Source organism: Haplochromis burtoni, unplaced genomic scaffold, assembly GCF_018398535.1.
Source record: "Haplochromis burtoni strain Fernald_Lab_line unplaced genomic scaffold, NCSU_Asbu1 Contig_80, whole genome shotgun sequence".
NCBI classification, from domain to species: domain Eukaryota; kingdom Metazoa; phylum Chordata; class Actinopteri; order Cichliformes; family Cichlidae; genus Haplochromis; species Haplochromis burtoni.
The window spans coordinates 1,182,200-1,203,110 of NW_024582441.1; the positions used below are offsets into that span (position 1 = coordinate 1,182,200).

The 20,911-nt window shown below is 41.9% G+C and overlaps 2 protein-coding genes and 3 non-coding genes across 5 annotated transcripts; 3 read left to right on the top strand and 2 right to left on the bottom strand.

Annotated features, from left to right (window-relative positions):
- Positions 1–7,644: 7,644 nt before the first annotated feature.
- LOC102305270 (zinc finger protein 391) lies at positions 7,645–9,466 on the bottom strand. Its single transcript, XM_005925215.3, has 2 exons — positions 9,138–9,466; positions 7,645–9,026 (listed from the first exon to the last, which is right to left on the bottom strand). Exons 1-2 carry the CDS (start codon positions 9,307–9,309, stop codon positions 8,344–8,346), a joined length of 855 nt encoding a protein of 284 aa, XP_005925277.1. The 5' UTR covers positions 9,310–9,466; the 3' UTR covers positions 7,645–8,343.
- A 4,956-nt stretch (positions 9,467–14,422) lies between these two features.
- On the bottom strand, positions 14,423–19,117 carry LOC102304959 (triosephosphate isomerase B). The gene is made up of 7 exons (XM_005925214.3): positions 18,888–19,117; positions 17,055–17,178; positions 15,881–15,965; positions 15,627–15,759; positions 15,403–15,488; positions 15,236–15,323; positions 14,423–15,161 (listed from the first exon to the last, which is right to left on the bottom strand). Exons 1-7 carry the CDS (start codon positions 18,994–18,996, stop codon positions 15,043–15,045), a joined length of 744 nt encoding a protein of 247 aa, XP_005925276.1. The 5' UTR covers positions 18,997–19,117; the 3' UTR covers positions 14,423–15,042.
- On the top strand, positions 16,715–16,770 carry LOC121814759. Its single transcript, XR_006054551.1, has one exon. It is a non-coding gene; the product is annotated as a U7 small nuclear RNA (small nuclear RNA).
- A 1,119-nt stretch (positions 19,118–20,236) lies between the features above and the next one.
- On the top strand, positions 20,237–20,292 carry LOC121814758. The gene has a single exon (XR_006054550.1). It is a non-coding gene; the product is annotated as a U7 small nuclear RNA (small nuclear RNA).
- A 509-nt stretch (positions 20,293–20,801) lies between these two features.
- LOC121814756 lies at positions 20,802–20,857 on the top strand. The gene has a single exon (XR_006054548.1). It is a non-coding gene; the product is annotated as a U7 small nuclear RNA (small nuclear RNA).
- The last annotated feature ends 54 nt before the right edge of the window (positions 20,858–20,911 follow it).

The window sequence follows — 20,911 nt, forward strand, 5'->3', positions numbered from 1 at the left end:
TCATTATGTTTAATGACCAGTTTCACTGATTTATCCATTTCGTTTGGCTATCAGTTTAATAATTTTTAGCTCTCTATGTCATCTCACATCTTGCTGTAATTGCATAATTACAGCAATACATGACATGATACTAATTTGCTTTAATTTTGTTTACAGTAAATTACTGTATAAGGTCACAGATCAACACACTTAACACACAAAAATAACAGGGCCAGATTTAACACTCAAAGAAGTTTATGCATGTTCTACGTGCTATAATCATTTATGAGCCCTTGGGAGCTCTTTCCATGTATTTAAGTGGATGGGCACAATGTCAGGGTTGCTGCATACTATTTCAGATTTATTCAAAATAAAGTTCATAATAGTAGAAACACATGTTTTAAAATATAAGCTCTTCATCAGTATTCAAGAATCTGAGAAGCGAGACCTGGAACAGACGAAGAGCCAAATATGATGCACTAACGTTCAAATGGTGCCACAGACTATGTGAAGTTTCAGTGTCATATGTTTGGGTTTGAACTCGCAGTGACTAATTTGGTTTAGTTCCTGTTCCAAATTTTCCTCCAGCAAAAATATCTTCTTCTCCACATGTTCCGTTTTCATTCAGCTGTTTTGCCTAAGAGAGAGTTTTATAACACGCTTTGCTTCTTCCTCTAAAATATCTGCACCACAGTCATCTTTCTTGTCCCTTTGGAGCTGTCGTGTTTTTCCCCGCTGCTGATCACATGATCACACCTGCTAACTCTCCCTTTCATTGTCCACTTTTACTGTTTCAGTCTCGTACTGTGGCTCCTCTATTAGTCGTACCTTTCATAGCCCTGAAGCCTCAACACTCTCATAGTGATTCTGAAATCTACTGGGAGAGACACTCACCCTGGTCAGTGAAACTTCTACTTGAACAAATCCCCCAACATCTCATTCATCTATTGGAGTGTCGTCCCAGCCTGCGGCAATGACAGGCAAACTGCAAAGTGGCACAATTGCTGGCGGAGAACTGAGTCTGTGGCTTTTTCACCTTCTCTCACCCAGACAATCAATCTCCCCTGACCTCTTGCTCACTGCAGCCCAGAGAGGATGATCTTGAGGCATTGCTGAGCATCTTTAAGCAGTTGTAGACAACAGGCGGGTGATCAGAGTGAGAATTGGACCAGAGAGGCCTCTGCCTCCTTCCACTGCACATCGGTTTGACAACATCTTCACCATTTCAGCATCGAAACAGAAATATGATTTTCTTTAGTAAAAGTTAAACTAGCATTTTATGAAGAGGGTTGATAAAACGTTTTGCTTTAGTGATCCTAGCCACATATTTTGCCTCTTGGAGTTGTACTCGGGTCAGGCTCTTCTGTGTTTTCAGTTTGCATAGTTTTCCGATGTTGTGCAAGATTTCTCTGAGAGCTTAGGTTTCTCCTGCGGTCAAAATATTCATGAAAAGTTAATGTTAATAGCTGGATATGGGACACACTTCCAAATGAGATTTGCAATCCAGTTCGATTAAAAACTTCTACATCAGACACAGGGAACTACAGCTGGAGAAGCAATGATGTTATCAGAATCTGATCCAGTGAAGATTTTCATTAGATTTCCCTGAACCCTGGTAAGGGCAACAGTCCTGGGTGTACGTCACCTCTCTCCCTTTGATAGCTGGGGCACCAGTGCAGGTGCTTCTTTAGGGTGTGAAACAGATAACAGACAAGTATGGCACAAATAATGCACTGCAAATGCTTCCACAGTATAACCACCGTCCTCCGTGCCACCTCGCTCTCTGACGTCGACATGTGCACTGACACAAATGATGGCAAACCTACGAGCTAGCTTAGGCAAGCAGTCCAAGCTGAAAAACACCCTCTCGGTTTGTCATTCTATTTAAGCTGCAGAATTTCCCTGCATCACTGCCTGCTGTTTCAACCATTCCACCACCCCGACATCCACCTGTGTCCTTCAAAGGGATGTTTAGCTCATCGCTCCAACATTTCTATGTGTATCATATTTGCAGGGAGTGATGAGCCAGACCCCAAAACACAGACTGTAATTGGCTGGTGTTATAAGTCATTTCAAATGTGAGATGTCTGGCTGAAATGTAGGATTGGGTGCGGCTGCACGCAAAGGATGTGAAGAGAAACAGCAAAAGAAAAAGAAAAAAAAAAGGAAGGGGCACTGATTTCTCATTTGAAAAAGCAGCATGATTACTTGAAACTCAGATTGTATTTCATTGAATATTTACACACGCTGCATTATGTTATCTCCAAGCCAGCAATGCAGACATGTGTGAAACTTGCAAGAATGTGTACATATGGTCTGCAATGATTCTTTGAGGACAGATCATCCAAATCAGTGGGATTGAACATTTATTACACCTTTTATTTTACTACTAGCCATAGCTGAACACAGACCATAGCAACCAGCTCAAGAAGGCAGGGGTGACTACATATGTCTGGGTGCCATCACCGCCATGCGAGTCTTTTAAAGTCAGGTTTAAAACAAATAAAAAGAATGGCAAAGGTGACTGGACAAATGAGAGAGCTGAGTTTTAGAGTGCCTATTCGAATAGAAATGGAAGCAGTGGTGCGTTGGTGAGTCAAAGGCGCAGAAAGGGATAAAAAAAAAAAACTCAGTCACTGTGAGGATCAGCATGTGGTAGTGCGTGTGTTGGAGCAAATGCAGCGCTGGGTTTGAACATGATGTGAAGGGCACGTTGTTATTAAAGACAGAGTAGTCTGATTTGAAATATTTATGAAATTCAACACATTTTAAAAGCACGGGTTTACCAAATGCATTTGTAGATGAATAAGATGCCAGCACAGAGCAAGAAGTGGACAGAAAGCTTTTGATGGTGATAAATTATTTCACAGTGGGTCCAAATGAGCACACGTTCGTTCATGTTTGTAGGTTTCAGGAGCGGCTGAAGGACTGCAGTGGTCACGCTCAAAAAACAAAAAGGAATGCAGGAAAAACATCTGAAGAAAGAAAGTAATGATGTTCAGCAGAGATCTGTCAAGTGAAATTATAAAACAAAGCACACATAAAAGCCATCTTTTCTTTTGTCAAATAGTGGTTGGATAGTTTTCAGATGAATATGTGTGATACACATACAGGGGGATTTGGGTTTGTTTCGCAGCCACAGGACCTGGGGGTACCTTGCAGTCGTTAAGTCGACCATGAGCTCCTCTGTACACCAAAGTGTTCTTGAGTCAAATATATCTGTGTTCGACAGCTAAAGCTTGGTTGAAATTGGGTTGTGCAACAGGATGATGATCCCATGCAAAAGCAGCAAATGTACAACACAATGACTGAAAAAGAAAAGAATAGAGGCGACTGAAATGCTGTGAATAAACAAATGAACCCACACTGAACTGAAGACTGAGCCAAAATTTCCCCACAGCGACGTGAGAGACTGATAAATTCATAAAGAAAGCTTTAACTTCACGTTGTTATTGCTGCTAAAGGTGATTATTATTTTCAATTACATCTTAACACATAACATTTAAAAATTGAAATTGGGAGTACTTTCTTTTTCATGACTGTACCTGAAACATTTAATATGAGCACAGAGTTTAAGGTAAGTACTTTCTGAGAGGTTCTACCAAACACCAGAGGTGCGATGTCACAAAACAAGGTCATCTGCGCTGTTGAGACATTTTTGTATTCACACTTCATGAAAATTGTCCCATAGCATCTTTCCCTAAATCCAAGTCCTTTATAAAAATGATTTGTAGTAGAAACTCCAGAACGCAATCCATCTCTGTTATAATCTGGATGTTCAGCTTTGAAGTCGTTATTGTGTCATTATTTTAATTGTCTCCTCGGCACAGTTGTTGTAAGTGGTTTACTGAAAGGAGCACCTGCGTGTGCATGAGAGCTCTCAGCGGGTCTCTCTCCAATAAGTGAATGTACGATAAAATAATGTTGTTCGACATTATTATGAGACGTGAAGTGTGCCTGCTGAGCTTTTTCCACATTTACAATCTGGAAGCATTTTAAATCGACCTAAATCTGAACTTAGAAACGCAGCATTTAGATTAATTTACTGACTTATTAAACCTGTCTATATATCGAAGTCTGTCAGCCAAATTCCCAGACTTGAATAGAGCCTAGTCCAAAACTAACCCAGTGAAGAACTCCACTGGAGAGACTGACTTACTGACTCTGGAAACTGAGGCTGGAACTTCTAAACTGGTCTAGAATTGAAGTTTCTTTTTATTTCACCTAAAAAATTGGGGGTAATATAAATTTTTCACTGATTTTCACATTTGATATGACGTTGACCCAATTTCCACTCATGTTAAATCAGCTCGAGCTGTCATTGGTACCTACAATCACACAAAATTTCAAACGATATACTTGAGACTGTGGACACTAGACTGCTAACAAACAAACAAACGGACAAACACACTAACAAAACCAATTACATGCAAAACTCCCAAAGTAACTTGGTGGAAATGTCTGATTTAAAGATTAAACTCTGAGGGCTATATCTCGGTTAAAGTAAGCCCCTGACAGTAATTTACTTATAGCAGAGCTTTTATTCCAAGGCAACTGCAGTAAGTTAAAAGTAGGAAGACAAATCAAGTCATATTAGGAAACCAATCCTGACCTCAAACTGCTTACAATTAACACATCTACCAAACCAGACTTGGCACATTCCTCCAGGAACTTGACCATAAAAGGAGTCCAAAAAGGCCTGGTCTGGCTTTGCACTTGCTGGGTCCAAACCAGGTCTGGATGAGAGGCAAGAAATAAAAATAAACTAAACACAAACACATCTTCAAACACAGCTCGCTTGCAAGCACTGCATGTTTCATGTTTAGAGGTCACAGGGCAGTTACTGCTGCACACCTGAACTTAGCTTTATTACTTACACCGTGAAATGGGCTGATTAACACGTATATCAGCTTCATATAACACAAAATACTCGACCCTGCTGCTGCTGCATGTGTACGCTGACAAACAGGCCAAGATGCTGTCTTGATGCATGCTCAGTCATCCAGGACGTAGCATTTCCAGTGTGAGAAACGACTGAAGAAGTGACAAAATGTATCTCCCACTGAAAACTTTTTAGGAGGCGAAAATGCTGCGTCACAGCTGCTCGCAACAACAAGTCCCAATGTAACCCCTGAGTATAGATAATGGCCACATGATGCCAAAAAATGGAGTGAGGAGCTGGTGAAAAACGTCTTTGTGTTTCCTGGTGAATCAAACCGTTATTTCAAACAATTTTTTTAAAGATCAAACATAGCAAAAAGTTCTGTGGTCTCCTAAATGTTACACCCCTGTCCAGACCCTGAAATACTAATTCAAGTTGAACACCCTGTGTGCTGCGCTCTGTGCCTGCACGCCACACTGAGGAAACCGTTTCCCTTATTTTGAGTAAAAATTCAAAGCATGTTGTTCCAGTTTCTCAGAAATTTAAATTTGTTGTAGCTGTCCTTTTTATGCAGCTTATATTTTGGTTTATTATGTTTTTTAAAAAATCACAGGTGATGCTTTTCACTGAGCTACATTTTTGCCATATTAACTGTTTAAAGCCTGAACTATCAAATAATTCTTTTTTTTTAAATTCAACATTTATTGAACCTCCTGACTTTAAAAAAAGATATATAGATTAACATATAAATGAATTTGTTACATATTTGTTACAGCTGGCCTTTTATTTCTTTTTCTTTTGCAATTTATTGCCTAAAAATGTGGTGAGATATTTATTCCCGTTTTTCAATGTATCAAATATGATACACTATGAGTTAAGGAGTTAAAGGTATCCTCTCTTTGGCATCACGCAGATCAATCAGTGACTTAAACAGTCTGATGCTTGAGCTTCTGGCTCACAGAAACTACTTGTATACATGCCCCCACCAAAGAGGTGACAGTGTTCAGTGTCCTTATAACAGGTTTTGGCGACTGGGGATCAGACTGCCCCTCCTGTACATGGTGGGCTTATGAGGGGCTGGGTGCATGTTACTCTTTCTGGCTACAGGGTGGGACCAAGGCAACTCTACCCTGGGGAGGATTAACAGATCCCTTGTTCTTCCCTTTATAGGGGTTTTCTGAATAGCTCTTGTCTGACCCCTCACTCAGAAGCAGTTTTGCTTGGGAGACCCTTCCAGCGGTAAATTGGCCCTCACAATATATCTCCTGGCATCACACAGGCGCACAGACCCCTTCATCATGACAAGGTGGAGGGATTTCTGGATCCTAGTTATCCATCTGACTAGGATGCCTACTGGGTGCCTCCCAGGTGAGGTTTTTCAGGCCTTTCCTACTGGGAGAAGACCTTGGGGAAAAACCAGAATACATCAGAGAGATTAGATCCTTCAGCAGGCTTGGGAAGCCTTGTTGTCTCCTTGGAAGAATTGAGTTGGCTGCCCCCACTATTCAGACCCAGACCTAGGAAAGTGACTATGGATGGATGGATGGATGATAGGACGACAATAATTTGGTATAACTTTGAGTACTTGAATGTACAAATGTGCCTTTAAATCAAAGCGGTAAAGTCAAAGTGAGCCATCATCTCTTTTTAAAACCTGGTAGGAGCTCAGAGTTGTATAACTTTGAGCATGAGGTGCAAAATACAGTCAAGATCTACAAACTTTTAGTCAGCAGGAGAAAACATATCATTTTACAGTCAGAGGCATATCTGCCAAGTCTGCCCATGAGTTTGGAGATTACTACACACACCATCAGCCAGGACAGTGTGCTACCAACCCACCTCCCAGCAGCCAAGTTTTAATTAGTTCATACCACTTCTCATTTTAGTCTCTCACCAGGAGCCAAGTACACGAAGTACAAATGACACAAAGTTGTCCTCCAGACAGAAGGAGGGTGTAAATGTACAAGTCACAGTACTGTCATGACTTACTGGGCTGTCTTCAGCTTAACTAGCATCACATGTATGACAGGAAACAGGCCTAATTCAGTTATTTGTGAGGCATAAATCAAGCCTCCATGAAGAATAAATAATGTGACCTTAATACTGCTTTCAGTAGAATTGAATCTGATTCTTTTTAGCAGATTGTTTCATATATGCAGTCAAGTGAAGAGTAAAGTGTGCTATTAATGTTTCCATGGGAATTTAGAGGGTATGCAAAAGCCAGGTGCTGCTCATCAAAAGCAGTTTTAGACCAGTTTGCTAGTCTGGAGTATTCAGTTGTGTGTTAAGACAATGCCGCAGTCGTCCCAGGACTAGACACTTCAAATTCACCCCAAGTTACGCCGTGCAATATTCAGAGAAACTACAACTATGTTGATGTTACAGTGAACGATGGCTAACACGTCTGGAGTAGCGAAGATTTACTGCTGTGGAAACACTGAATCCCAAAGTGATGATGGAGATGAGTGGGATTAACTTGTTTTTGCATCAAAATGATTCAAACATATAAATGAAATACATTAAATCACATAAAATATCTGTTATTGATGATAAACACAAAGAGAAACATTAAAGAAACCATAAACATCCCTGTTTAAACCATAATGGGCTCATAGATAATCCCTCTTGGTCCCTAAAATAACTCAGTGAATACATGAATTCAATAATGTATAATTATGGCTCATTCTTTACAACAAATACTTTTGGTATTTGTAGTTTAAAAATCAGAAGAGTTCCCTCACCACTGCTTCTTGTGCATGCATTTATGGTGCAGAGGCCTATATTATGTGGTGAGTAGACTACCTTCATATTTTTAATATGCGAGTTCACCAGCTCACAGAAAATAAATCCACATGGAGTATATTGGACAGGAGGCGATATGAACCCTGCCAAATACTTAAGATTGATGGGAAACTATGTAGGAAAAGCTCCACCTAGTGGAGTGAAGTGTAACTTTTTTCCTTCTGCTTTTTATATTCCTGCAGCAAAAAGACTCACACATCCCATTCAGCTAAAAGGAAGAATATGTCAGGATTTTTCCCATATAGAAAACAGGTTTTGGGCATTTCCCCTTTAGGAGTTTCAGAAGAACTGTGGTAAAAATATTTTAAGCATTTTAAAGTAAAAATTATTTTAGTTAAGGTAACACACATGTGGACTAATTGTCCCCCAAAGTCCTGTTTTGAGCCAGACCTTCACGTGAACTGACCGTGGAAAGCAGAGAACACAAGACATAAAAACAAAACAGGTTTTTAATCAATATTTTATTCTGAAAGGATCGATCTAAGGTTATAAGCAGTTTATAAAAGTTTATTTTCACATCATCTACTGCTGCTACAGTTTATGCACACAAGGCATAATGAAATCCATGCACATTTGCCAACATAATCCACAACTAACATTTCACACTTTACATTCCCTGTTCGAGCTCATTGTGTGTTTTTCTTTAGAGGTAAATACTACGTGATTATAATTTTACACATTCATGGATCCTGAACCACATTCTCCCTCTTGTGCACACTTCTAACGTGTCTGCCGAGAGACTCCATCCATTTGAAGGATTTGCCACAGCAGTTACACACAAAGCGTTTCCCCTCGGTGTGGATCGTCTGGTGTCTGTTCAGAGCGCTCGTCGTGATGAAGGTCTTGCTGCATATTTCACACCTGTACGGCCTCTCTCCCGTGTGAGTCCTGATGTGAGCTGCCAGGTGGGAGCAGTTACTGAAGCGTTTTTCACAGACGGAGCAGCTGTAGGGTTTGTCTTTGCCCTCCTCGTTGCCGTGGAGGTGGTGGTGATGGTGGTAATGGTGGAAATGTAAGGCTTGGTCCTGCAGACTGGCTTTCAGACTGGAAGGAGAGGAGATGAAGTCTTTGATGTCTGACTCGAGGGCTTCGAGCTGGTCAGCATCGTGACCCATCCAGAAGTCCCTGTGGCTCTTCTGCTGCTCCTCCTTTTTGACCTCTGAAGTCTCTGGATGCTCCTCATCCATCTGCCCCAGGCTGCTGCCTCCATCCTCCTCCTCTTCCTCGCACTGCTCAGGCTCGGCCTCAGGCTCAGAAGCATCCACTGCAGGGTCTGACTGAAGAGGAGGAGGAGGAGAAGGACGGTGGCGGTGATAGGTTTGCTGCAGCAGCTGGGCTGCAAGACATTTGTCTGATGGAGGCTCTGAGCAAAAGACAAAAGACGCCGGAGTTATTCATTTTTAACTCAAAATACAGACATTATAAGGAAAAGCTGCACGGGTTTGGCTATAAAGCGGGTTTAATTCAAACCTACCTGCCTTGAGAAGCTTCAGCTCCAATCTGAGACGGCTGATTTCCAGATCTTTTGAACGACAGAGCTCCTCTTTGTATTCGGCTATTGTCTTTTCAACCGCTCCAAATATCTCCTCCGCGGCCACCATCAGCCTCTCGCTCAGAAAAGCTTTCAGTGAATGCATCCTGGACATTTAGACGGGAGGCTGCCAGCTCTCGGTGGCTCCTGAACACGTATTTGTGCGGGTCCGTGAACGTCACGCTTGGATTGTAAACACGGACATGAAACTAGTGAGGTGAGAAATGTGCAACACGAGAAAACAGCGCCACCTTCTGGCGTGGAGGACAAGAATAAACGTTACGCCTTGATGATAAAATAAAAAAATATTCTTTACTATGATTTCTGTTCTATTTAAATATTATAAACATTGCTGTTAAAAATAATTTTCCTCTTTTTTGAATATTTGTGACACTTACATTTTTTAATATCAATGCTAATAAAAAATATGTCCTTCTTCAGAACACCAGTGTGTTTGAACTTCAGCACAGAAAAGAAAGCCTGATATTCTGGTAGAGAGCAGAATTCACGGTTCCCTCAATTACAGCAAATCATCCAGGTCCCGAAGCAGCAAAGCGGCCCCACTAAAACCATCATGTTTGAGTGTCGGTGTGATTTTCTTTTTATGAAATGCTGTTTTAATTTTATGTCAGATGTAACAGGACTCAAACCCTCTACAAAGCTCAGCTTTTGTCTCATCAGTCCACAGAACAGTTTCCCAAAAGTCTTGGAGATCATCAAGATGTTTTTTTGGCAAATGTGAGTCTTTGTGATCTTCTTGGTTAGCGCTCTCCCATGTGCGCCATTTTTGCCCAGCCTCTTTCTTGTTGTTAAATCATGAACTCTGATCCTCTGACTGAGGCAAGTGAAGCCTGCAGTTCTTTAGATGTTCTGGGTTCTTTTGTGACCTCCTGGATGAGTCATTGATGTACTCTTGGAGTAATTTTGATAGATTGATCACTCCTGGGAAGCTTCACTGCTGTTCCAGGTTTTCTTAATTTGTAGATAAGTCTTATAAAAGGTTTTATAACCCTTTAGAGACTGACAGATATCAGTGAGTTTGTTTCTCAGCTGTTATATCAGGGTATGCCGTGTAGCTTTTTAGATTTATGTATTTTTAGCCTACTTCATTTTTTCAGACAAGTTCTATTTAAAATATTGTATATGATCCTGTATGGGGTTTTTTCTTGGCTGTTTATTCTTGTCTGCTGACAAAACACACACACACACACTCTCACATACATTCACTTCATCATTGCAGCTTCAAAGCCCTTCCTGTTCAGGCCTGGCCCCAATACTGCTCACAGCAGGATATCAGCTGTAAGCCTGTTCAGTTGATTTCTCCTGTTCAATTCCAGCAACCTTTTCAACTCAGTTTTTGAAGTTTTCAGTTAGGAAATAACAATCATTTCCTCCATATAAGGACCCATATGTCAACAAACCCCTGAACTCATTGCCCCAACTCTGGGAAAAGCTTGTGAGGGAAGAAGTGTAAAGAGCTTGGGTACATATATGTCAACAAAACAGCAACCACAACAAAGAGAGGAGGCAGGAGGGAAAGGAGTCCCAGGATTAAAGGAAAAATTGTGGAAATTATAGTTATTATAAGGGCAGCATGGTGGCACAGTGGTTAGCACTGTTGCCTCACAGCAAGAATGTCCTGACTTCAATTGCACCATCAGGCCAGGGTCTTTCTGTGTGTTCTGCCCGTGTCTGTGTAGGTTCTCTGCAGGTACTCCAGCTTCCTCCCACAGTCCAAAGACATGCAGTTAGTGGGGTTCGGTTAACTGGATACACTAAATTACCCATAGGTGTGAATAGTCTATGTTTTAGCCCTGCGACAGACTAGTGGCCTGTCCAGGGTGTACCCTGCCTTTCGCCCTAAGAAATCATCAATAAAAATCAGTGGCCTGGTTCCACTGGCAGCCATGCATGCCACATTTCATTTCGGTATGCTTGATGACCTATTTCTTTGCTTTATCCATACTTTTTTCTTCACATCATTCTGCCAAAAGCTGGTTTCATCTATGCATTTTTCAGGCTTGTGCAATCTGACCTTCTTGTTCTTGAGTGTAACAAGTGTTTTTCACCTTCTTGTAAACCTTTTGCATTTCCTTTCATGAGGGCATCTCTTGATTGTTGACAATCACACATCTACTTTGTCCAACCACTGGTAGGACCTGGATGTCAGCCACTTCCTCTATCTGCCGGTGGTATATACCGTGCAGGTGCTTACTTATCCTTCCATGATGGTTCCTCCTCTTTTTTGGGTTTCTGCTGCCTGAGGCATTCACTGAGCACATGGTCGGTTGGGGCCATCTTCCTGATGTATTCATGGATGTTTTTTGTCTCATCCTGGACTGTGGTACTGACACTTCCCCAGCCGCCTTCCTTCCGCTTAGCATACAGCCTCAGAATGCTGGACTTGGGGTGAAACCCTCCATGCATGGTAAGGTGGTCTTCCTGGTCTTAATGTCAGTGGCTTCTATCTCCTCCTTTGGCCAACTTATTATCCCAGCAGGGTAACTGATCATGGGGAGGGCGTAGGTTTTGATAGCCCAGAACCTGTTCTTACTGAATAGGATAAGGGACCTATGATTGTGTTGAAAGTAATCACATGTTGATTGATTATAAAAGGGTGGTGTACAGAGACAGAAGTACTATGTGTGTGTATGTATGTATGTGTATATTAGGGGTGCAACGATACTCATATCGATATTGAACCGTTCGATACAGTGCTTCTGGTTCGGTACGCATATGTATCGAACAATACAAAATTTGTAATTTATTTTATCAACTTTCCTTCTGACGATGCTGTCTGTGTTGAGCGCTCAGTGAATCTGCGTTCGACTACTCCGCCTAGGCTGCACTGTCGAGCGCAGATCCACTGAGCGCTCAACACAGACAGCATAGAAGGAAGAGCCAGGGCAAGCTAGCGAGACAGAAGTTAAGCTCTCCTTGCAACATGGCAAATTGAACCTCCCCCACCCTCATTCAGATCTGGCGTTTGGAATTATTTTGGTTTTCATGTGACGTATGACCCTGAAGGTAAGCGACGTCATGGACTAAAGTAAAACAGTATGTTGGATGTGCCACGCAATGCTCAATTACATGGGTGGGAACTAGTGTGTTAGCGCAGTTAGCTCGTTAACGTGTTGGCCGTCTAGCCCCAGCACGGGCGATCAGGGGTAGCTCGTTAACGGAGATTTGCCGTGTTGTGGCGTTAGTCATTTCAACGAGATTAACGCTGACAGCACTAGTGGGAACACAACGAATATGACTGCACATTTACGCCGACATCATCCTAGTGCAAAGACAAGTGGAAGCAGACAAAAACAACAAGCATGCATGCTACAAACTTTACCCGAGTCATTTAGACAGCCGTTAGCACATGATTCTCCTTATGGGGACCTGATATGTTTAATATTGTGGCGAGCTCAGACAAGGAGGAGACGGAGGTGTCGTTTGGTCTTGCTTCCCGTGAGCTAGCCAGGGAGCACAGCCGTTTATTGACATCTGCAGAAGAACACTGCCGCTAGCTAACTGCTCAGCGCGGCAACCGCACAGCAACAACAACAACAACACACAGGGCGCCCTCTGACCCCGGAAGGACACACCGTCGCAGCGAGAGGGCGTCACCCGTCACTATGGCAACATAAACAAAACATAACTGTACAAACAGAACCCCGAACAGCCCTGACCCGCTACATAGCCCCCACCTAAGGGGTCAGTCGTCCCCGACGACCCCATTACCCCACACAAAGTCCTGCAAATGTCCAGGTGCCTTCTTTTGGCGCACCGGCCGGTCACGACCGGCGGGGGAAAAGTCACTCGGGTCAGAACATGGGGTGCCACCATCATCCCACTTCTGACACCAATGTGGCGAGCTCAGACAAGGAGGAGACGGAGGTGTCGTTTGGTCTTGCTTCCCGTGAGCTAGCCAGGGAGCACAGCCGTTTATTGACATCTGCAGAAGAACACTGCCGCTAGCTAACTGCTCAGCGCGGCAACCGCACAGCAACAACAACAACACACAGGGCGCCCATGTGGAAATGTACATACAATCAATATCAGACTCCACCAACAAAAAGGCTCTCAAAACAATATATGTATGTGAATTTTTGCGTGTATTCCTATAATTGTTACCTTTTTCTTTTACCCTTGGCTTTTTGTGTTCATGTTCTGTTGTTTTGTATACTTCATCTGTTCGTATGTTGTATACTCATTGTTTGTTAAATAAAGTTAAAAAAAAAAAAAACACACAACACACAGGGCGCCCTCTGACCCCGGAAGGACACACCGTCGCAGCGAGAGGGCGTCACCCGTCACTATGGCAACATAAACAAAACATAACTGTACAAACAGAACCCCGAACAGCCCTGACCCGCTACAATATGCTGCTGAGAATATAGCCCAGAAGAAGCGTATAGTATAGCTTTTATTTTGGAAAGAGCCATTTCTCTGTAATAAACTCTCTTTTCCAAAGATGAGTGATTCCTCAATCAGATATTTATTTTTTAAATTACTTTTGTTTCAGCAACATTAAATTTAAAAACTGTACTTTTGAGTTAAAATATATATTTATAATTTTAATAAATGACAAATTAAAAAGGCATGAACATTTTTTTGTATCGAAAAAATATCGAACCGTGACACCAAAGTATCGAACCGTGAATTTTGTGTATCGTTGCACCCCATATATATATATAAAAAAATGTTCAGAAATTTATAGACCTAACTGACCATTTACAACAGGACTTCTGTATGTCTCAGGGGAGATCTGCCCTGGCCACATATGTATCGAGTCTTGCACAGAGTGTAAGTGTTGAGTATTTTAGAGTAGCATAAAGACTGGGACCAAAAATGACCTCATGAAGGCCTCCTGAGAGCGATTAGTGGTTTTATTGAAGCCTTCTTACAGTAAACAAGTTGTCATGACTGAAGTGGTCCATGTGCTTTTGCTTTTATTAATTGTAAACAGTCTAAAAACAATAATTTCTCTACACAAACTTGTATCTGGCTTTAATTTCCCCGATTCATAAACCTTTCACTGCCATGTCTGTTTTAGCTCAGCGCTGGGATTAAAAATAGCACTGCACTTCTTCTCTGCATGGCATTGTGCTAACAGGACCTCACTCCTGTAACATGATACTCCCTCTCCATTTTGAGAATACCACTGGGATTACCACTGTGTATATGGACACACAGCAGCCTCAAGTGCATGTGATGAAAGAGACGAGGCACTGGAAGAGTCTCTAAACCATTTATTATGTTTCCTTACAGCTTTCCTACTCTTATTCCCATCAGCTGTGACACACAATGTGATGAACATAATTGACACTTTACTTTTGGCAGGACAACCAATGAGAGAATGGATCACGCACAACTAGAGGGAGGTAAAAGCCACAGAAAAAAAAAAACAAAAACCCAATCATAATTACACAAGAGACGCCAGTAAAAAGACAGTTGATCGACATGAGCTGTCACGCAGTTTTACACAGAAAAAAAGTTCATGAACTTTAAGTAAAAGTTCATGAACTTTTACTTAAAGTGTGGACTGCCCGTCCACCTCAAGGTGTAATCGTCAGTCTTTACAGCTTGCGCACTCTGAGTTGCTTCTAGTTTGCACAGACTGTTCTCAGTGGACTTGACTGTTATCAGTGCAGTACAGTGTGTGTCAGCCTGTCCCTTTTCTTTGTGACAAAATACAACCCCCCCCAAAAAAAAAAGGAAAATGAGGGAATGACATCATCACAAATGCTTTGAATGAAAAAAAAGGGGAAAAGGACTAAGTGCTGAGAACGAGGGATGAAGAACTGGACCGTCTGGAGTTGGACTCTAATCCAGTCGCATTGCAACTGCCCGCATTTTATGCCTTAGCGTTGATGATGTCGATGAACTCTGGCTTCAGGGAGGCTCCGCCTACGAGGAAACCATCAACATCCTTCTGGGAGGCAAGTTCTTTGCAGGTAGCACCGGTGACAGAACCTGAGGAGAAGAAATGACGCTTAAGAGATCGATGTGGGACTCAAAGGAAAACAGCTACCCAGCACAGCACTGACCTCCGTAGATGATCCTCACAGAGTTGGCAACGGCCTCAGAGACGTTGGTCTTCAGCCACTCCCTCAGTTTCTCATGAACTTCCTGTGCCTGAGATATTACACAGGTGACATTGTGTTGCAGGCTTTAAGCACAGCAAGTTAAATATTCAGTGATTTGTAATATTTACCTGCTGTGGGGAAGCGGTTTTCCCAGTGCCAATGGCCCACACAGGCTCGTAGGCCAGCACGACCTTGCTCCAGTCCTTTACATTGTCTGTGAAAGAGACGTGTGATAAGATTTATATTTCACAAGAGTTCGGTATCCACCACACTCTTGCTTGCACAAGCATGTACAAGAATGTCTGTTACAACATTTGAACTCATGTTGGCATAAAACCTGTGAGCTGCTTACCTGCGATGACCTTGGTCTGAGCAAAGACGACCTTCTCAGTGATGCCTCCCTCCCTCTCATCCAGCTTCTCGCCGATGCAGGCGATCACGCCAAGGCCGTTCTCCAGAGCATGAGCAGTCTTCTGACCAATCAGCTAACAACAAAGGAGACAATGATGAATATTTAATGTTTTTTAAAAATCTAAATGACTGCCATTAAAAAGAAATAATAATAATAATAATAATAATAATAAAAAAAAAATCTATCCATGTTACCTCATCACTCTCTCCAAAGACGTGGCGCCTCTCGGAGTGTCCCAAGATCACCCAGTTCACACCGCAGTCCTTGATCATCGCAGGGCTGGAAGACGAGATTATCACACAGTGAACATAAATCAGAATTCCACAAATTCCATTGTAATGGACGTTTTCTCCCTCCCTGCCTGAGTGTGACACAGTTTGTATATACAAGAGATGGAAACAGCCACCTTGATGTCACATTCAGAAGACTCAACTTTAGCATTTTTGGCTGTAACCATCTTGGACTTTGTGGTTCTGAAATCAGGGAGACGCCACACGCTCCTATTGTAGTCACTTGTCAATTTCAAAGTAGGCCCGTCCTAAACTGCATCCCGTTTCATCATCCAATTCCATGTCAATGTGGCTATAATTTACAAAAGTGAGATAAGACTTAAAATTAGTGAACAAGACCAATAATTCATTAGGAAAAATGTTTGAGGTCCCAAAGGAAGCAAGAAGAAGCATCACTTTCTCAGACTTCAGGAAGAGTCGCCCTCTGCTGCCCATTAGAAAAACTGCAATCTGTCTTGTTTGGCTTTAACAGTCTAGGCCCCACCCACTCCTTGTAAAGAAACATTGTGATTGGTTTAATTGGTGTTGTTTTACCAAAGTATAATCATCAAGTGCTTTTAGTTGGCATTTTGACTGTATAAGTATATACACATATATATGTATACACTCATACACATAAACATTTTATTTTTATATGTTTTGTTTATTTCTGACGTCATGTTTGGAACTACAGGAGCACACCGTTACAACAGTGTCTGTGCCTGGTGTCCTAGTGCTGAGAGGCTTGTGTCATCAGGCAGGACTCTTTGCTCTTAGATATTTCTCTCGTAGGTTTCTCATAAAGAGAAGCCCCCATGTAACTTGTTAAATATAAAACAACTGATAGCTGCAACATGTAAAGTTAGTTTTGATGAATGGACAAATATGGGGGGGGGGAGTCCACGTTGACAACACGCTGGTTTTCCCCTAAAAATCACCCCTGGATTAATTTATTTATATAGCAACAATTCACAGCAACAGTTGTCTTAAAGTGCTTTAAATTTTAAGGTAGGGACACTAGAACTCCTTCTAATATTCCTAACTGTATTTTGAGAGTGTAAAAATCAGGAATTAGAAAAAAATAACCTGAATTAAATACCTGATCTCCCCAGTGAAGGCACCCTTGGGAACTTTGTAGCAGTTCTGAGCGGCCACACCAAACTTGGAGTCCAGTTTGGACCTGACAAAGTCCAAGTAGATCGATGGAGCGCCACACACCACCTCTGTTAAAGGAGGAAAAAGAAAAACACTTTGGTTACAGTTAGTTAATCCAGTTACTCTTAAAACCAAATATTAGAATATTTATGACCACCTGACATCCATCAAGCAGAGTTTGAAACCTCCTTGTGGTACCTCAGAGAGGCAGTGGCTATTAATGTGCCTTTTGTGATGAGGAAAAGGCACAGAAAAAAGCAACAGTAGTAATTAGACTATCAAAGCATCCTCAGTGATTAGTTTGACATGTTTTTATATATATATGCGCGCGTCTACAGTTCAGCTAATCTGAGCCATGCCAAACACAAGAACACATTTTTTCCACACAGCACTACTGCAACTAAGAGGCTGAACTGAATCCATTTTTAAAAATCAATAATCTGAGATCTTAATGGGCCAGTGAGCAAAATTCAAAGTGAATGACTGGGAACTAAAAAAAATTATAAAATAAAAACCACAGGAAGCACTGGTTCAATATGAGGTACAGTCTGCAGCGGTCAAGAAGAGTACAGTAAAGTTAAGACACTGACATTCACATTGTAACTATATCTTTGGGGTTATGGAGTCTATATTAAACACTGCCCGTTATTATTAGTTTGGCAAAGGTCAGTCAGGTCTCCCTGCAGTAAAGGTCTGAGTTCAGCCTCCAAAAGGTCACCTGCCACGGCTGCATTCAGCAGAGGTCAGAGACAACCCATGCACCCGAGTTCAAAGGGTCAAACAGAAGATCCAGAGTTTAAATATCCAACAGGTCGGTCTGAGGATGAAACAGGTGAACTCTGACTTTAGAGGCGAAAGCACGGGGAAAAAAGCTCATCTTCATTTTCACTTCAGCTCTAAAAAAAAAATAAAAAATGGGGTGGATTCATTAAAGGGAGCAAGGTCCAAGGATAGTCTGAGCAGACTTCAGTCCTGAGCACTCAGGCCTGTGAGTGCACACAGCATTGCAGTTGCATAACAAACACACAGAAGGAGATAAACGGGCCTGTGACAGCAGATACAGGCTGTCTTCAGAGTGTCATACACTTAAATAAGGGAAATATAAGCAGAGCTCAGTGTCTTAATGAAACAGCAGCTGCTGCCTCTGTCTGGTTCATCTGCAGGAAGCAGACAGCAACAGGGCAATGTCTTCTGCTGCATTCAGGGCAAGTTGGGAAAAAACTGACTACACACTCACACGAGTGAAGAGCTGAAATAAAATGACTGCTTCCGTTTTTTACTTTTGCGCTGTTTAAAGCTTAAGCTGCTGAATAACTCGGCTCAATATGCTGACGAAAGAGCAACCCCATTAACGACCAGCCTGACTTGAATGCACCCGACACATCCACAGCAGAGGCAGATCTGCTCTGATGGTCTACGTGCCGCTGCAAACGCACACCCACCACGACATGAATGGAAAAAGCCATCCGAGCTTCCCTCGCCTGAGCTCCGGCACGTCTGCCAGCCGCTGGTCACGATTTAGCTCTGTTTAAAACGACCTCACGCTAATCCCGACTTTATTAAACACGGCCTGAAACAGACAGAAGCTCCGGCGCCAACGCTGTCATTGATTTTTTTAATATTTTGAATGAAACTGACATTTTGACCGCGGAGGATCATTCAGCTGTGACACGAATACGCAGAGATAGGCTTAAAATAACTGAAAATATGGAGACAAGTGGCCAAAAATACTGAACCCCATTCAAGAAGGGTGATGGTGTCAGAAGAAGCCACATACCGACATTTGGGTCCACCTTGCCTCCGTTCATGGTCTGGATGAGCTCCCCGAGGCTTTTCTTGTCGCCGTTCATCTTCCAGTTTCCACCAACGAAGAATTTTCTGGTCATGTTTGCGATTTTGGGGGGACGTTAGCCAAAGAGTGAAACGGTACAGAAAGTCCACCTGAGGGTCCTTCTAGTCTGGGGTAAGAGAGCGGACGTTAATGAGCAGCTCGGGGTATTTATTAGCGTGAAGGTCTAGCCCTCCTCCCCCTCAGCGCCATTGGTTCACGCTGGTACGCCCGTAAAACGCGTTTCTGCCTCATTTTGAGGAAGAGGAAGAGGAGAATGTCATGCTGCGTTCAAGTGCCGTGCGGGAAAAGTAGCTTTTCCCTGGATGAACCCGTTAGTGAGGACAACAGATATGAAGTTAAGCAATCGACAGTCTTGTGTTATTTTCACTCCTTCTAATTAAAGAAAATATGTTATTTTTTCTTATTTATTTTTTCATGTTTTTCTGAGTTAGTTTCCAGAGTGTGTTCGTTTTTATTCCTTAAATAGTTTTAATGTTAGCTTTTCTTAAGTATATGTATTTAGGGCTGTGCAGGAATATCGGGAAACGATGCACCTTACCTATATGTAACACAACTACAGCTAACAAAAATATAAATAAACAGTTGCAAAAAAAACATGTAAGGATTTTCTGTTTATCTACTCGTTTAAGATACTCGTTAACAACAGAGGAAGTTCATGGATGTAGTGAATGAGGACATGCACAAGGTTAGTGTGATGTAGGGTGGATGGTCGAAATACGGTGAGATGAATGCAGATGGTACGCTTTAGCGACATCTAAAGGCAGCATCCGAAAGAGGCAGTTATTACATTTAAGCAGTCTTCTTTCGATCATATTTCAGCATTGATATGAATAGTATTAGCCTTTATTTCACCTGAATCATCTAAATGATCAGACCTACGGTACCTTATTTTTTCCAATCATAAGTATCTCGCTTCTGTTACTCAATCATGACGGTCAACCATTTGATTGGCTGTGACGACACCAATCCCGCCCACCCACTCATTGACGGCTTGTTCAAAAAATGTTGTGATTGGTGAACACTCGGGCCAGTTTCAAAGTATTTGCATATCCAGCATGCACTGCGCTAAGAATGCCCTTATTAAACTTTTAAAGTACAACTTTCAAAGGGTTTCAGTTGATACATTGGCTGTACACGTATTTAAATATATTATAAATGAATATTTTTAAATATTTCCATTATTTCTGACATCGTATTTTGTACCTACAGAATCACACCGTAACAACAGTGTCTGTGTCTGGTGTTCTAGTACCGATAGGGCTCAGTTTCGAGTTAGGAATCTTTGCTCTTAGATATTTGTCTAGTAGGTTTCTCATAAAGAGAAGCCCTCACTCATGTGTTTAAAGGAAGCTCTGTAAGTCTATTTATGGGTAAATAGAACACCTCTTACCTCGTCCAGGGCCTATTTTACTCTTATACTTCAATTTGTGTTACACTTATAAGATACAGACGGGCTCAACCAGCGTTGTCCAACAAATAGTATTAATAAAATAACACACAAAAAATGCAACATAAGGTAAACCTATGCGTTCTTCGGTAGCTCTGGTGGAATAAAATCTATATTGTGAGCCTCTTAGCTCTTGAACTCTTATCTGACTGCTCTCGTAAAACTACGTGGTTTTTAAGACTGTTTAATGTCACTGTTTAAAATCTCCTTTGTGTACGAGTGATCTGTGCCTGTGAGTAGTAACCGCCCGCCTTTTGATTGGCCATAGTGACACAAGTCCCACCCACTTCGAGACGACTTCGTGATTGGTGAAAGTCACTGGCGCTTTATACCACCATAACAACAGTGTCTGTGCCTGGCGTCCTAGTACCAATAGATTTCAACTCAGCGACAGGAATCTTTGCTCTTTGATATTTGTCTAGCAGGTTTCTCATAAAGAGAAGCCCTCTTACGTGTTTAAAGAAAGCTAAATTGACGTCTGATCTTTCATAACAAGCAGCTT

Bases quoted from the DNA above. Each gene is read 5' to 3' on its own strand.
- LOC102305270 (XM_005925215.3), bottom strand. From the start codon at position 9,309: ATGTCCAGGATGCATTCACTGAAAGCTTTTCTGAGCGAGAGGCTGATG. The intron at 9,027-9,137 runs GTAGGTTTGAAT...TCTTTTGCTCAG, and splicing joins GCTGAAGCTTCTCAAGGCAG to AGCCTCCATCAGACAAATGT.
- LOC102304959 (XM_005925214.3), bottom strand. From the start codon at position 18,996: ATGACCAGAAAATTCTTCGTTGGTGGAAACTGGAAGATGAACGGCGAC. The intron at 15,966-17,054 runs GTATTTAATTCA...CTCGTCTTCCAG, and splicing joins GCCTTCACTGGGGAGATCAG to CCCTGCGATGATCAAGGACT. The intron at 15,760-15,880 runs GTAACATGGATA...CTTTGTTGTTAG, and splicing joins TCTTTGGAGAGAGTGATGAG to CTGATTGGTCAGAAGACTGC.